The 14,567-nt window shown below is 40.4% G+C and overlaps 1 protein-coding gene across 1 annotated transcript in view; it reads left to right on the top strand.

Annotated features, from left to right (window-relative positions):
- LOC126428134 (peripheral plasma membrane protein CASK-like) overlaps positions 1-14,567 on the top strand; it is a 1,166,960-nt gene that overhangs the window by 576,876 nt on the left and 575,517 nt on the right. Inside the window, exon 3 of the mRNA XM_050090073.1 lies at positions 435-540. Coding sequence (XP_049946030.1) covers positions 435-540 — 106 coding nt within the window. The remainder of the gene's footprint in view (positions 1-434; positions 541-14,567) is intronic.

The following is a 14,567-nucleotide window of genomic DNA, read 5'->3' on the forward strand; positions in this document are numbered from 1 at the left end:
TTGCGTCCCTGCCCATAATCTTCATTCCTCGCGGCCTTCCGACGATTCCCCTAAGAGTTCGAGAATGGTGTGTATATAAGGGTGTGTGTCGAAAAGTTGAGAATTTGTGTCTGACGGGAGGCGTGCTAGGACAGTCCGTGCAGTTGCGATAACCACTGTGTCTGTCTGGCTTAGCAGTCAGATCGTCTACTGATGACAAGGAGAACCGGTTTCGAATCCCAGTCCGGCCAAATTTTCAGCTTTCCTCATTGATGTAAATGAGTGTCCGCCAGAAGGTAAACGTCATAAGTTCCTTTGTGCCTTGTTTGATAATGGCTGCAGGTTCGAAATTGTGTCCGAAAGAAATGACACGACATACGTTACAAATGCGTACAAGTTGTATTAGTATCCGTTTTTTTGTACAGTTGGGTAATGGCGTGATGTTTGTGTTGCAGACCTGAAGCGGGAAGCGACCATCTGCCACATGCTGAAACACCCGCACATCGTGGAGCTGCTGGAGACGTACAGCTCCGAGGGCATGCTCTACATGGTCTTCGAGTAGTAAGTACACAGCCTCACAAAGTTCGCCCTCTTTCCTGGCAAGCGGCGACAGAGCTAGTCGGTAGGCACACCCCTCACCAAAGCAGATTGCATTAGCTTGTCTAATACCGTTAACAAAAAAAAAATTGATCGTTATCACACTCTGCCAGAGGGAGAAGTCCTCTACAGCACTAACGCAAATGAAACGCAACGCGTAACATTCCCATTTACATTGAGATTAACGTTGGGCTTATCAATGTTCTAGAGTTAGTCCAGGAAGATACAAATATTATACGCTCTCACTACCTATACTTATACGTCATAGAAACTAAATAGAAAAAGTTCCGTCAGTGTTCTGTATCTGAATGGTCAACATCCAGACTCAACGTGGGTAGGATATCAAGATCAACATCTGATTAGGTGGCGTTTTGTTTCTCTAATTGTTCTCAACCAGAGACACCCTCTTCTGGCTCTGTATTGAGTGTTTGATGCCCTACTCTTCATTTGACGAAACGCACCGCTCCGTTATGATGGTGAGCTGTTAATTTGCCTCTGTAGATACAAATGATGATGATGATGATGATGGTGATGATGATGATGATGATGATGATGATGATGATGGGTGCTACGTCACGTCAGTGGTAATAAATTATTATTATTGTTACTATTATTATTATTATTTCTTTCTTGTCTCAGACGTTATGTCTGGTTAAAAATGGAAGGTGACGCGGACCTTGATCAAGCGTGACTTCCTTTTAACTGTTCGGCATATGTTACATTGCATTTAGGAACTTTCGGGTAATTGAACAAGTGTCAATAATTACAGATTTCTGTAGTTGTATATATAACTTTGGATGTAGCTGTATTGCATTGATGTACTGGTGGATATTGTGTGGTATGACTCTTGTAGTTGATAGTATAATTGGTATAATGTCAACTTTATCCTGATGCCACATGTCCTTGACTTCCTCAGCCAGTTGGATGTATTTTTCAATTTTTTCTTCTTTTTTCTTTTGTATATTTGTTGTATTGGGTATGGATATTTCGATTAGTTGTGTTAATTTCTTCTGTTTATTGGTGAGTATGATGTCAGGTTTGTTATGTGGTGTTATTTTATCTGTTATAATGGTTCTGTTCCAGTATAATTCGTCTTCATCATTCTCCAGTACATTTTGTGGTGCATACTTGTATGTGGGAACATGGGTTGTTTTATAAGTTTATGTTGTATGGCAAGTTGTTGATGTATTATTTCTGCTACATTGTCATGTCTTCTGGGGTATTCTGTATATACTAGTATTGTACATCCGCTTGTGATGTGGTCTACTGTTTCTATTTGTTGTTTGCAAAGTCTGCATTTATCTGTTGTGGTATTGGGATCTTTAATAATATGCTTGCTGTAATATCTGGTGTTTATTGTTTGATCCTGTATTGCAATCATGAATCCTTACGTCTCACTGTATATATTGCCTTTTCTTAGCCATGTGTTGGATGCGTCTTGATCGATATGTGGCTGTGTTAGATGATATGGGTGCTTGCCATGTAGTGTTTTCTTTTCCAATTTACTTTCTTCGTATCTGTTGATGTTATGTGATCTAAAGGGTTGTAGAAGTGGTTATGAAATTGCAGTGGTGTAGCCGATGTATTTATATGAGTGATTGCTTTGTGTATTTTGCTAGTTTCTGCTCGTTCTATAAAGAATTTTCTTAAATTGTCTACCTGTCCATAATGTAGGTTTTTTATGTCGATAAATCCCCTTCCTCCTTCCTTTCTGCTTAATGTGAATCTTTCAGTTGCTGAATGTATGTGATGTATTCTATATTTGTGGCATTGTGATCGTGTAAGTGTATTGAGTGCTTTTAGGTCTGTGTTACTCCATTTCACTACTCCAAATGAGTAGGTCAATTTTTCCAAATGAGTAGGTCAATTTTGGAATAGCGTAAGTATTTATAGCTTTTGTCTTGTTTCTTGCTGTCAATTCTGTTTTCAGTATTTTTGTCAGTCTTTGTCTATATTTTTCTTTTAGTTCTTCTTTAATATTTGTATTATCTGTTTCTATTTTTTGTCTGTATCCTAGATATTTATAGGCATCTGTTTTTTCCATCGCTTCTATGCTGTCGCTGTGGTTATCCAATATGTAATCTTCTTGTTTAGTGTGTTTTCCCTTGACTATGCAATTTTTCTTACATTTGTCTGTTCCAAAAGCCATATTTATATCATTGCTGAATACTTCTGTTATCTTTAGTAATTGGTTGAGTTGTTGATTTGTTGCTGCCAGTAGTTTTAGATCATCCATGTATAGCAAATGTGTGATTTTGTGTGGGTATGTTCCAGTAATATTGTATCCATAATTTGTATTATTTAGCATGTTGGATAGTGGGTTCAGAGCAAGGCAGAACCAGAAAGGACTTAATGAGTCTCCTTGGTATATTCCACGCTTAATCTGTATTGGCTGTGATGTGATATTATTTGAATTTGTTTGGATATTAAGTGTGGTTTTCCAATTTTTCATTACTATGTTTAGGAACTGTATCAATTTAGGATCTACTTTGTATATTTCCAATATTTGTAGTAACCATGAGTGGGGTACACTATCAAAAGCTTTTTGGTAATCAATGTATGCATAGTGTAGCGACCTTTGTTTAGTTTTAGCTTGATATGTCACCTCTGCATCTATTATCAGTTGCTCTTTACATCCTCGTGCTCCTTTGCAACAGCCTTTTTGTTCTTCATTTATAATTTTGTTCTGTGTTGTATGTGTCATTAATTTCTGTGTAATGACTGAAGTTAATATTTTGTATATTGTTGGTAGGCATGTTATGGGGCGATATTTAGCTGGGTTTGCTGTGTCTGCTTGATCTTTAGGTTCCAGATAAGTTATTCCATGTGTATCAGGGACTGTATATGGGTCTGCAATGTAACTGTTAAGTAATTTAGGTAGATGTGAATGTGTTGAGGTGAATTTCTTTAGCCAGAAAGTTCCTATTTTATCTTTTCCAGGGGCTTTCCAATTGTGAGTAGAATTAATTGCTTGGGTGACTTCATGTTGCAAAATTATCACTTCAGGCATTTGTGGTATCATCTTGTATGTATCTGTTTCTGCTTGTATCCACCGTGCATGGCTGTTATGTTGTACCGGGTTTGACCATATGTTGCTCCAGAAGTGTTCCATGTCTGTTATGTTTGGTGGATTGTCTATTTTAATGTGTGTGTTATCTATTGTCTGGTAAAATGTCTTTTGGTTTGTGTTGAATGTTTGGTTTTGTTTCCTTCTATTTTCACTTTTTTGTATCTTCTAAGTCGTTTGGCCAATGCTTGTAATTTCTGCTTCTTTTCATCTAATTGCTCTATCACTTCTTGTTGTGAGATTGTACCTAACCTTTTTCGTTTTTTTTCTGACATTTCATTTCTTATAAATTGTGTTAGCTGTCCGATGTCTTTTCTCAGTTTTTCTATTCTGATCTGTAGCCTGTGTTGCCATGCTGGTTTTGTGGGTTTCTTCTGTGTGTTGGTTGGTTCTGATCTCTGCCTAGTGTGTATATTTCGTGTAGTGAGTGCTTCTATATAAACCAGTAGTTGTAACTCTTCCATAGTTGGGTTTTCATTTATTTTGTTGTGTATGATTGTGTTGATAGTTTTTATTGTTTCGACTTGTGGGTTATTTGGTGGTCTATGCAAGAATGGTCTAATGTCTGTATTTGTGTCTTTGTGTTCTATATATGTCAGCTGAAATTTTTCTTCTATATCGAACATGTGTGTCACTTCGTGTTCTATTTGTGCTTGTTCTGGTGGCTGTCTTAAGATTCCGTTTTTCTCTGACTGTTTAATTGATGCGCGTTGTTCTTTGTTTGTTTGCTCTGGGATGTTTGAGTCCATTACTGTATTTTCTTCTTCTTCTTCTTCTTCTTCTTCTTCTTCTTCTTCTTCTTCTGATTGCACAGTATTTTGTTCCAGTATTTGTTGTACTTGTTGTTTGATGTTTTCTAATTCTGACTGGAGTATCCTGTTATTTTTTATTATTACACGGATCTGATCAGCTAGTCGTTGTTCTGTTAAATATTTTAATTATGGGTATCTGGTAATAAATGTTATGTATACTTGTGATCTGTATCCAGTTGTGTTGGTTCCTAGGTTTGTTGCTTGGTAATAACAGAACATGAGGTGTCGATTAACTTCATGTGACCATCTCATCCTCTGTCTTTGTTTTCCTTCTAGGGTGGTTGCAGGAAGCATATCCTGCAAAACACCTCTATTTGGATTTGAATCATTTTCCAGTTGGCTAGCAGTGTCATTACCATTGTGGGCGGGCATAGGGTTCAAGCGTCGTCCCCGACCATGACGGCGCTTGTCCGAGGCTTCTTTAGTTCTGTCCCGAACCAACTAATTACACTAAAAGGGGGGTTAGCCATATTAGTGATTTGTTCTGTTCGTCGCCTTTTACGACTGGCAGAACATACCGGAGGCCTATTCTTTTCCCGGGCCTCCACGGGAATTATTATTATTATTATTATTATTATTATTATTATTATTATTAAGTCCCTCACAGTGTAGTAGAAACTTAAGTTGAATGAAACAACATACTTACTATTACCAGTCACTGGTTACTTGTATCCACAACGCGTTCCAAATGTTTAAACCTCCATCAGGTGGACTTACATGTGTTGATACAGCATGGGTGTGTGTTTTGTTATGATATGCGGTAACCTGTGGCACTGTGTAGTGGAGAAACAGAACAGGGCTCTTTGCAGATTTTCGACTAAAAACTGAACATAAATGTAAATGTGAAAATAAAACAACTAAAATAGAATACTTCCAATGGTCACAGACTCCTTCAAAATGGCTCTGAGCACTATGGGACTCAACTGCTGAGGTCATTAGTCCCCTAGAACTTAGAACTAGTTAAACCTAACTAACCTAAAGACATCACAAACATCCATGCCCGAGGCAGGATTCGAACCTGCGACCGTAGCGGTCTTGCGGTTCTAGACTGCAGCGCCTTTAACCGCACGGCCACTTCGGCCGGCCTCACAGACTCCTTTCTCTGTCGTAATACATCACATATAAACTGTCACACTTCATAAAAAAAGATGGTATTTGGAGACTAATAAGTCCAAAGAACATATTATAGCAAATACAGGAACACTGTTTCAAAGTACAAAGACCATTTAGCAAAACTCTACATTATTTCAGAGTTGTCTTAAAGCACTGTGGAGATCTTTGGTTGAGTTGATGAATACACATGTCAAAGTAAGTATTTCAAATTGTGTACAGATCCTTTTCTATCAATATTATATAATTTTCTTATGTGTGTGTTTTATTTCATATTTTTCATGTGAACAACTGACTTGCCTAAATCACGAAAAACCCAATAGGTCCAGCAAAGTGGAACCAACAGTTTGTACCAAATGTCAGCCTGATACTACATGTATCTGTTTATATTATTAGGAATATATCTACCTGCATATCTTTAATTCACTATCAGTGTATTACTTAAACATTTGCGTAGTCATAACACACAACAAATGTAAGTGTAACAATCTCACAGCCATATCATATCCAAAACTTGCCTCTCCTTGACGCGCTCGTTTTATTCACTGTCTCTCTGAATGTCAGCCAAAATTGTTATTAACGTAAAATTTTGCCGTTGTTGGCAACATAATTACTGCAATGTGTTCGGCATGTTACCTGATAAACTAAACGAATATTGAATTTAAGCTTTCGTGGATCTGACAGAAAAGGAATTTTATGCCACTTTTGATGTTTCTCCAACATACGTGTTCATCAACTCCACAATGCTTTAAGACTTAATCTCTAAAATAATTTTGGTATTTTGATATCTTTTGTGTACTTTGAAACAGTGTTTTTTTTCTCTATATGTTCTCTGCCCCTAGCAGTTTGAAGACACAGTCTTTATTTACAAAGTGTGACAGTTTGTGTGTGTGATGTATAATGGCAGAGAAAGCAGCAAGAGAAGTGCTCTTCTTTAGCTGTTTTATTTTTACATTTACATTTACTTTTTAGTCAAAACCTTCGAAGAGCCAACATCCGAAAAAGGGTTTTGTTTCGCCACAAGACAGTGTCACAGTTTACCCCAAGGTCGTCACACAACAAAAAGTTACAATGTAGTGACTGCTAACAGTAAACTTGATGTATCTTCAGATACCAATAAAATTCACGATGAAGCCTAACTTAAAATCAAGCATTTGAAGGAAGTTGAGTATTACGAAGAACTGATTGTTTCGTTTATGTAACAGCATTACCGTTGACGCTTACTGAATTTCGTTCTCACTTGTGTGACTGGATTATAGAAAACGGGAAAAACAGACTCCAAATACTAATACTGCAGTGAGTTTTGAACTGACTTAAATGACGAGAGAGACACTAGTAAGTCAGCGACACACGGGGGCTTGGAGGGCTCTCGTATTTCTATAGTGGTGACCAAGGCGTATGGTTCGCAACGTTTAAGTTAACCACAGCTATAACTTCGATGTAGAACGACATTTGTACAGACAAAAAAATGAGTCTCAATTATGTGTGTTCTTTACTATCATGAACGGAACTGTACACCCTCTAGAGCGACGGGTAGTCCACCTTTCAGCTCTGATATTTTTTTTTTTTTTTTTTTTTTTTTTTTTTTTTTGTGCTATCAAGTGTGGATCCACTGTCTTAGCACAACAAGAATAATGCAGTAACAAATCGAAGGTTATCGATGTCAACACGCTTAGCAGTTCCCAATACTGGGAATGCCCTTCATCTTCTGTTAGCGGTTTGTTCGCTTGCAGTGGGCCTGTGAATATGAACAGCGACATTTTCACTGGCATCAGATAGTTTTTTACAGCTTATTGTGCCTTGCCTTGTGCAGTGATCGTCGCTGCATACATTCCCGCACACTTTCCGGTGACTGAAAATCGCCTTGTAACAGGAAGAGCGTACGAACTGCAGACGCGCGCAAAAGATTTCAGACTAGTTGGTATTTACTTAGTGCTAGTTGGCCACTATATATCTGGTTAGATACAGAGTGGGATCATATCGAAAATTTCATTTGCAAATCTACGGTGAAATGCAAACTGGTGGAAATATTTAATCTTCATGTTGCTGTTCATGCTGGTATATTGTTACAAAAAAAAAAAAAAAAAAAAAAACTGATGAATAGCGAAGAACGCAGTAATGCTGCTGTTTCCGATAACTGAGCCGCAAACAGTAAGAACTGTAAACGTAGCATAGCAACCACAAACTACAATCTGATTGCAGTCCAGGAAGCTAACACACACAAGGCCATTTCTCAGAACCGCTGTAGAAAGCGACTGTGTTAGTTTCTGACCTAATTTGTGAAAAATATAATCATCAAACTGGCAAGATAACCGGAAAGATGCCACGCCACCAACGAGCTACAGATTTGTCGCGTGACTGGAATCGGGTCTGAAAAGATGTTGGGAGCTGATTCCTGAATGCTGCTAATACTTTCAGCCGTAAAATAAGACAAGAGTGTTTTTATTTGGTTAATTCTACAGGATATAACTAAATTCTCTTCTATAGCTGGAGAAATTGTAGTGGGGTTAAGTTTAGCACAGGATCTCATGTTCCGAAACATCGTTTTCCCTCTTCACGAAAAACACAACAGCAGATGTTGCTCATTGACTCCTGCCGCTTGTTGTCTAGTTCACTTACAAGTAGGGTCTGTAGTGACAACATCCCAAGTTAAAACAAATACGGTAACTCTGTACGATGTTCCAGTACATACGACCACCGATCTCTGGTGTCCCAGCATCCGCCGCAGCCATAACCCGCGTCAGTAGGTAGCTGTTCCTCATATGCCAAAGGCACCTAGTGCATGAACAGTTTCATGTGACCTCTTAGGTAGCAGTGCAGCAAGGAGAACCGGGAGGACATGCAGGCCAGGGAATCGTGCCACCATGACCTATCTACTGTTGCCCAAATCTTTGGTCCAGGTGATATTGGACCGCACGTGAAAAATGAGGTGGTGCAGCACCCTGGTGGAACCACATGTTCAGACACACTTGCGATGGAAAATCTTCAAAGACCCTATGCAGCACGCTTCGAGGAATCGCAAGTATGCGGCATCCGTGGGTTGTGGTGGAAGAAGATAGTGCCCATTCACAATCGATATGTTCAAACTGTATTTCTCCTGAAACCATTGGGGCCGCGCATCATGCCGGTTTTCATCAGCCCGCACATGACTGCTGTGGTGAAATTTGATTCACCCGTGAAAAGGATCCACCGTGGGAAGTCGTGCTCGTCCACACAACGGTGCAAAAACCGTCTGCAGAAGTAGGCTCGCGACACAAAATATCGTGGTTGCCTTCCCTGCACCCCCTGGGGATGTTACGTATGTAGCTGCTGCTCATGCAGAACACGAAACCAACCTACAGTCTACTTGCTACGTTTCCTGTACTCGTCGTCGCGTCCTCTTCCAGTGCGTCAAGTTCAGACGCTTCAGACTAAGGTGTGCAGCGCTGCCGTGGAGCACCACTGTCGCCCTGCAGGTGGTGAATGTATGTGCCTGTCCCATAGGCCCGCTGGTACACCGTAGCAAGGAAAAGTGCGGTGATGTCTGGCGGTGTGGAAGACGCTCCGCACACAACTGACGAGTAGCCCTCCCATTGCACAAGTCTTCGCCGTACAGTAACATTATGTCGGCGTATTCCGAAACTTGTAATTCACCGTGGTCAACAGCAACACATTAAAAATGAAATGAACGTACAGCTTTCATCTGTAATGTAGTGTATGGTTACAACGGAACAGCAGTATAAACAAAGACCACAAGCGCAACAGCAGGTACAAACCTCTCTAGGCAGATCAAATACTCAACTGAATGATATGTAAACAAATCTGTAGTAGGTGTGGGACATCAGATGATCAGTGAATTACGTACGTAATAGCCTAGTCAGTGGAGCCGAAAATCCAGGAGATCAGTGTGTGGTATTTTGCGTGTAGCGGAAAAATGGTATCTTCTCTGTCGTGAGTTTATATGCTAATCTTAACCGTCTAAGTCCCCACTAAAGCCCTTACCGTCAGTAAGGGGAATTTAGTTAATACTGTGTATTCGCTAGTATTTCGAGCGTATGAAATAGCTGGATGACAATCTTCGTAGGAAATTGGCTTCTGGCCGCGTTGGTAGTTGCCAGTGCCTTATGTTTCAGTTACTGATCCGCAAATATAATGCTAATGACCATTGATGACTTTCTATTGACAGAAACTAAGCCCTTACAACACACTATGCAGGCTCGACACATCAGGATGACGCCCTGCTCCATATTCCCCAGATAGTCCGTGAGGTTTTCTTTTACAATAGACATGCCTTTACGCATTTCTGCTTCGAATTAAATATCGCCAGCGTGCCAACCTAGTAGTAGCCAACTGACAAAGGCCATCTACACTAAACAACCGATAAAAAAAATTATCAGGATGACTGTCTTTGTCCCAGGAAGAAAACAAAGGGCAGTGGCTCGCCGAGCATAGACTTACGTAGCTGCAGATTAAAGCTCTAACAATCATTAATTTTCTAAACGCTAAGCCTGTCTCCTTTTCGGAAATCTGTGAGCATAGTTATTTACATTTCCTGATGCTTGCTATTTTGATAAACCCTTCCATTTTTTCATCCTGACGTCGAAATTCTTATGAAACGTTGTAGCAAGTCGTTTTTATCGATTAAGTCAGGCAACACATCATGCACTTGCTGCCTGTGATGGGTTTACAGCACAGGAACACAGCACATGACAGTGTCCTATTCTGGAACCAGTTTTCCATCCAAGTTGCAAGCATTGTTCTAAATGTATTTATTGAGTTTTCCCTATCAACTATGCAGAAATGCGTGAGACATGCATGCAGTCAAGCATCCCTTTGCAACAGATAACACGGATTCCTCTTGATGACCGGTTTCTCCAGTTATTGATTGAATCGTTAGAGCCGCCATTGTTCCTGCAAGCCACCTGTTACACAATTTAAATTACCATGATTTCTAACATTTATTTTTCCTCTTATGTGTGACGAAGTGGCACCCAATGGAAAGACGAAGAGTCGAACGTCCCATCGACGATAATACAATAGAGGCGGAGCACAAACTTGCATTCGAGCAGTATGAGATCGGAAGTCGGCTATGTCCTTCTCAACCGAACCATTCAGCCGCTAGGAAACTAAGGAATGGATGGTCGATCGGGGTTTTGCGCCTTGGTTCTCTCAACAAATGTGAGTCCAGTGTGGTAGCCACTGCGTCGTCTCGCGACAATGTCTTACCGGAAGACCATTTCAGAGTAAATGACACGAAGAAAGGACTGAACTCGCTTCATTTATAGAGATAACGACTGAAAAGTAGTTACTGAACAATACGAAGGCATCGCCGGGAACAATGGATAGTTGAACGATGAACTGTAGTAGGCAACATTAGAAGTTATGAAAAGAACGCAGACAAAGACATAGCACCAAAAGAAGCATAAAGCAGAATGGCGAATGAAGTAATAGTGGGTTCTTCATTGAGTGAGATCGCTAATAAATACGGAATAAATTTCATAATACAACAGCTGTTCTGCCTAAAAATCATACCTGATCCTACCGATTAACATACTCAGCTGTTACTAATATTTACAAAAAATCTCACAAAGTTTTGTTGACATCTTAACAAAATGTCTACAAGGAGCTGTAATTGCTGCAAAATCGGCAAGGTGAAGCTGAGTCTGTGCTGGAAGTAGAAGAAGACAGACCAAGATGAAGCAGATGAAGACAATGAAGAGCCACAGAAAACAATGTATTTATGAAACTAGGAGGAGGAGGAGGAGGAGGAGGAGGAGGAGGAGGAGGAGGAGGAGGAGATGATGATTCATGGTGATGATGATGATGATGATGATGATGAAGAAACACACAAGGCTCTCTTACAAGAACCATAATGTTCGGCACGTCACCTACACGTTTAACTAAACAACCTTCTACCCCACAGACAACTTGTATCGTTCACTTATCCATTACTTTTTGAGCTAACCCTTTTTTGTAGCAAGTTTAGTCAGTTCCTGGTTACGTGTCTCATGGGATAATTTGAACTCCTTGATAGTTGAAAGTGTCAACGTGTCCTGTCCTAAAGTGCTTTACATATCTCGACTTCTTTTGGATGAAAATTAGATGAAGCCAAGTTACTTACATTGGTAGCATAAAATACATTGAAAAACTCAGGGTCCTTAGCAAGAAAGATTTAAATGTGTTTACAACAGTTACTGAACCATTTTACGACAGTATTATGAAAATAAAAAAAATTTTCAAATGTGTGTGAAATCTTACGGGACTTAACTAAGGTCATCAGTCCCTAAGCTTACACACTACTTAACCTAAATTATCCTAAGGACACACACACACACACACACACACACACACACACACACACACACACACACACACACACATACATATGCCCGAGGGAGGACTCGAACCTCCGCCGGGACCAGCCGCACACCGCCTGAGACCGCTCGGCTAATCCCGCGCGGCTATATGAAAGTTAAAATCTACAATCAAGTGGACTGTCATTATGACGATTCATATACAGCTCGCTAAAAACATAGTATGCCAACAGTAATCTACACGCGAAGGGATACTGACACTTCCTCCACAGTTGTTGTCTGGTGGGTCTGGATGCAGTAATGTGGTCAGAAGCTCTTAATAGCACCATGCTTGTGAAGTCAGAATGTTTGTGTCTCATACCTAGTGTGGATTGGCTGTGGCGTGCCTTAGAGTTTTTGTGGAACAACAGTCATGGCGTCGGAATGTGAATATGGTGTGCAATTCAGTCAGAAGTTCAGAAGTATTTTCAGTGCCAGGCCCTAGTGGAGATGGTGTGTAGGCTCACAACCTGCAGCAGTCTCTTCTCCGAGACAGGTTGCGGCACAATAAACTCTGCTACTGTCTGATGCTTTCACCCCACAGTTGCAGTGGCCTCACATCAGTGTATCAATGGATGCTGTGGCCTTGCGATGTTCACTACAGTTGTTTTCATAAGTAAAAAACGGCTACACACATGATGATGAAGCAGCTTCAGCTATGATGCGTGACTAGGTGGACACGCACACGCACACGCACACGCAGTGGTAATTGTTCAAACATTAAAAGTCTCATATTTGCAATAATCTATAAGTGCCTTATGATCATCTTGAAAACTGATTTTACATTGGGTAGTTGGGAGACACAGAAAAATATTTGAAACTGCATTCCCCATTTCTTAGCCATCAAATTCATTTGATCCAAACACATACTATGGTACTGGACGTCAGGTTTGCATTCACAATTAGCAGGAATTTTGTAAACATTTGATTCCACATACCTGTAGAAACATACCAACTGTTACTGCACAGACTGTGGAACAACATGCTGTTAATGAGAATTCCACTTCGGCTATCCATATTATCGTACTCTCCTTGGGTATGACTACTGCTAAAATTTAATTCCCACCAAATCCTACATAAGATAGAAAAATGACGTTAGTTAAAGAATAATAATTTCATGTAACAAAAGAAGTGTGTGGTCATAGCAGTCCATATGTGATTTCTGTACAGGAGTTTCATCCTCTTAAAGTTCATGACCAAAGTGTATGGAGATCTGTACAAAAGAAACATGCTAGAGATACTTTGTCGGGGTGCTGGAACGTTAATAACGCCTCATTCCTGTAAACATTTCAGATAAGTAAGAAGCCAGAACCTTTCTAGTCTTAAAATTAGACACTGTTTAACTGTAAAATCATGTAGTCTTCACAGTGCTTCTGAAAGCTGTGTCGGTTCACATGAGCTGTGGCAGGGGCGCACTGCCTTAGCAAACAACAGAGGACAGACGGTTGCCTGCATTCCTAACTGATCACACAACTTACGAGCTCTGATACACATGTAAAAGCTGTCTCCCTGTAGCAGTGCATTGAGTGTGATGTCAGGCACTCAACGATGGTCAGGTGCCAGGGTCTGTTGACAGTTCAATGTTGGCTGTGGTGAATGGCACACTGCGATATGGCCTCTGGTTGCGGATAGTGCAATGCGGTGTGCGTGAGGCAGCTGCCGAGTTGGGACTGTGAGCCTTCAGCTTAGTGTGGCATGGCATGGTGCTTAAATAAGACACAACTGCATATCCATCCCAGTCCTGTTCTACTACACACAACAGTGACAAGTGTCCACACATGCTTCACCAGTGAGCTCTGTGGATGAAAGCTGGGACAAGTGGTCAAGTTCTGAGAATCAGAGGGCTGCCCGCCATATTACATTTAAGGTATGTGAATTTATCGCCATTTCGAACTTGGTGCAAACGAGCTCTTGGGTTCCAAACTTAAGAGAACTGGGGTGGGAGACTTTGTTTTTAATAGTGACAGACTTGTTAACAACCTATCATACTGTAAATATTAACTATTAAGTATAAGCCTAGCATAAATGAGCTTAGGGTGACTGTTCTACGAATTACGGTGACAGAAAAGTTTGGGGAGGGGGTAAATTATTTAAAGTTTGGACATTTTGGCTAGTGACACTTTAGACTTGCAGCAGGTGTATTGTAACATGATAGGTAAAAGATGATTTACGAAGTTCCCATCATTTTAAATTTAGCACAAGGAACCTGGGGAATAATGCATGCTGCACCAATATTCACAGATCCACCATACTGTTTCTGATGTCATGAGGCTGGAGAAATCTGACAACCATGCAGGTTGCACCTGTATCTGCAGAGCCACCATTGTAGATCGCCATGTTTTTTGACTTCACACTAATAGAACAATGAACAATCTTGGATGTTTTTTTAATTTCCTGGCATTTTACACTTAGGAGAAGTGCCCTACTTCCCCATTGACATCAGAGTGGTGGGGGGAAGAACCTGTAGCACAACTGGGTTATTTTGAATTTATCAGTAAATTTTGAATTCCCTGCCACTTCATACATAGAGCAACAGAAATGTGGAGGGAATGGGAGGGGAAAATGTGGCAACAATGCAGACTGAATCCATTCTCTGTTAGCCCTACTACTAATTCTGTGTGGTCTTGTAAACATCTGACTCGATCCTACAGTTGTGGATCAAGAAGTCAA

This window comes from Schistocerca serialis, chromosome 1 (genome assembly GCF_023864345.2).
Source record: "Schistocerca serialis cubense isolate TAMUIC-IGC-003099 chromosome 1, iqSchSeri2.2, whole genome shotgun sequence".
NCBI lineage: Eukaryota > Metazoa > Arthropoda > Insecta > Orthoptera > Acrididae > Schistocerca > Schistocerca serialis.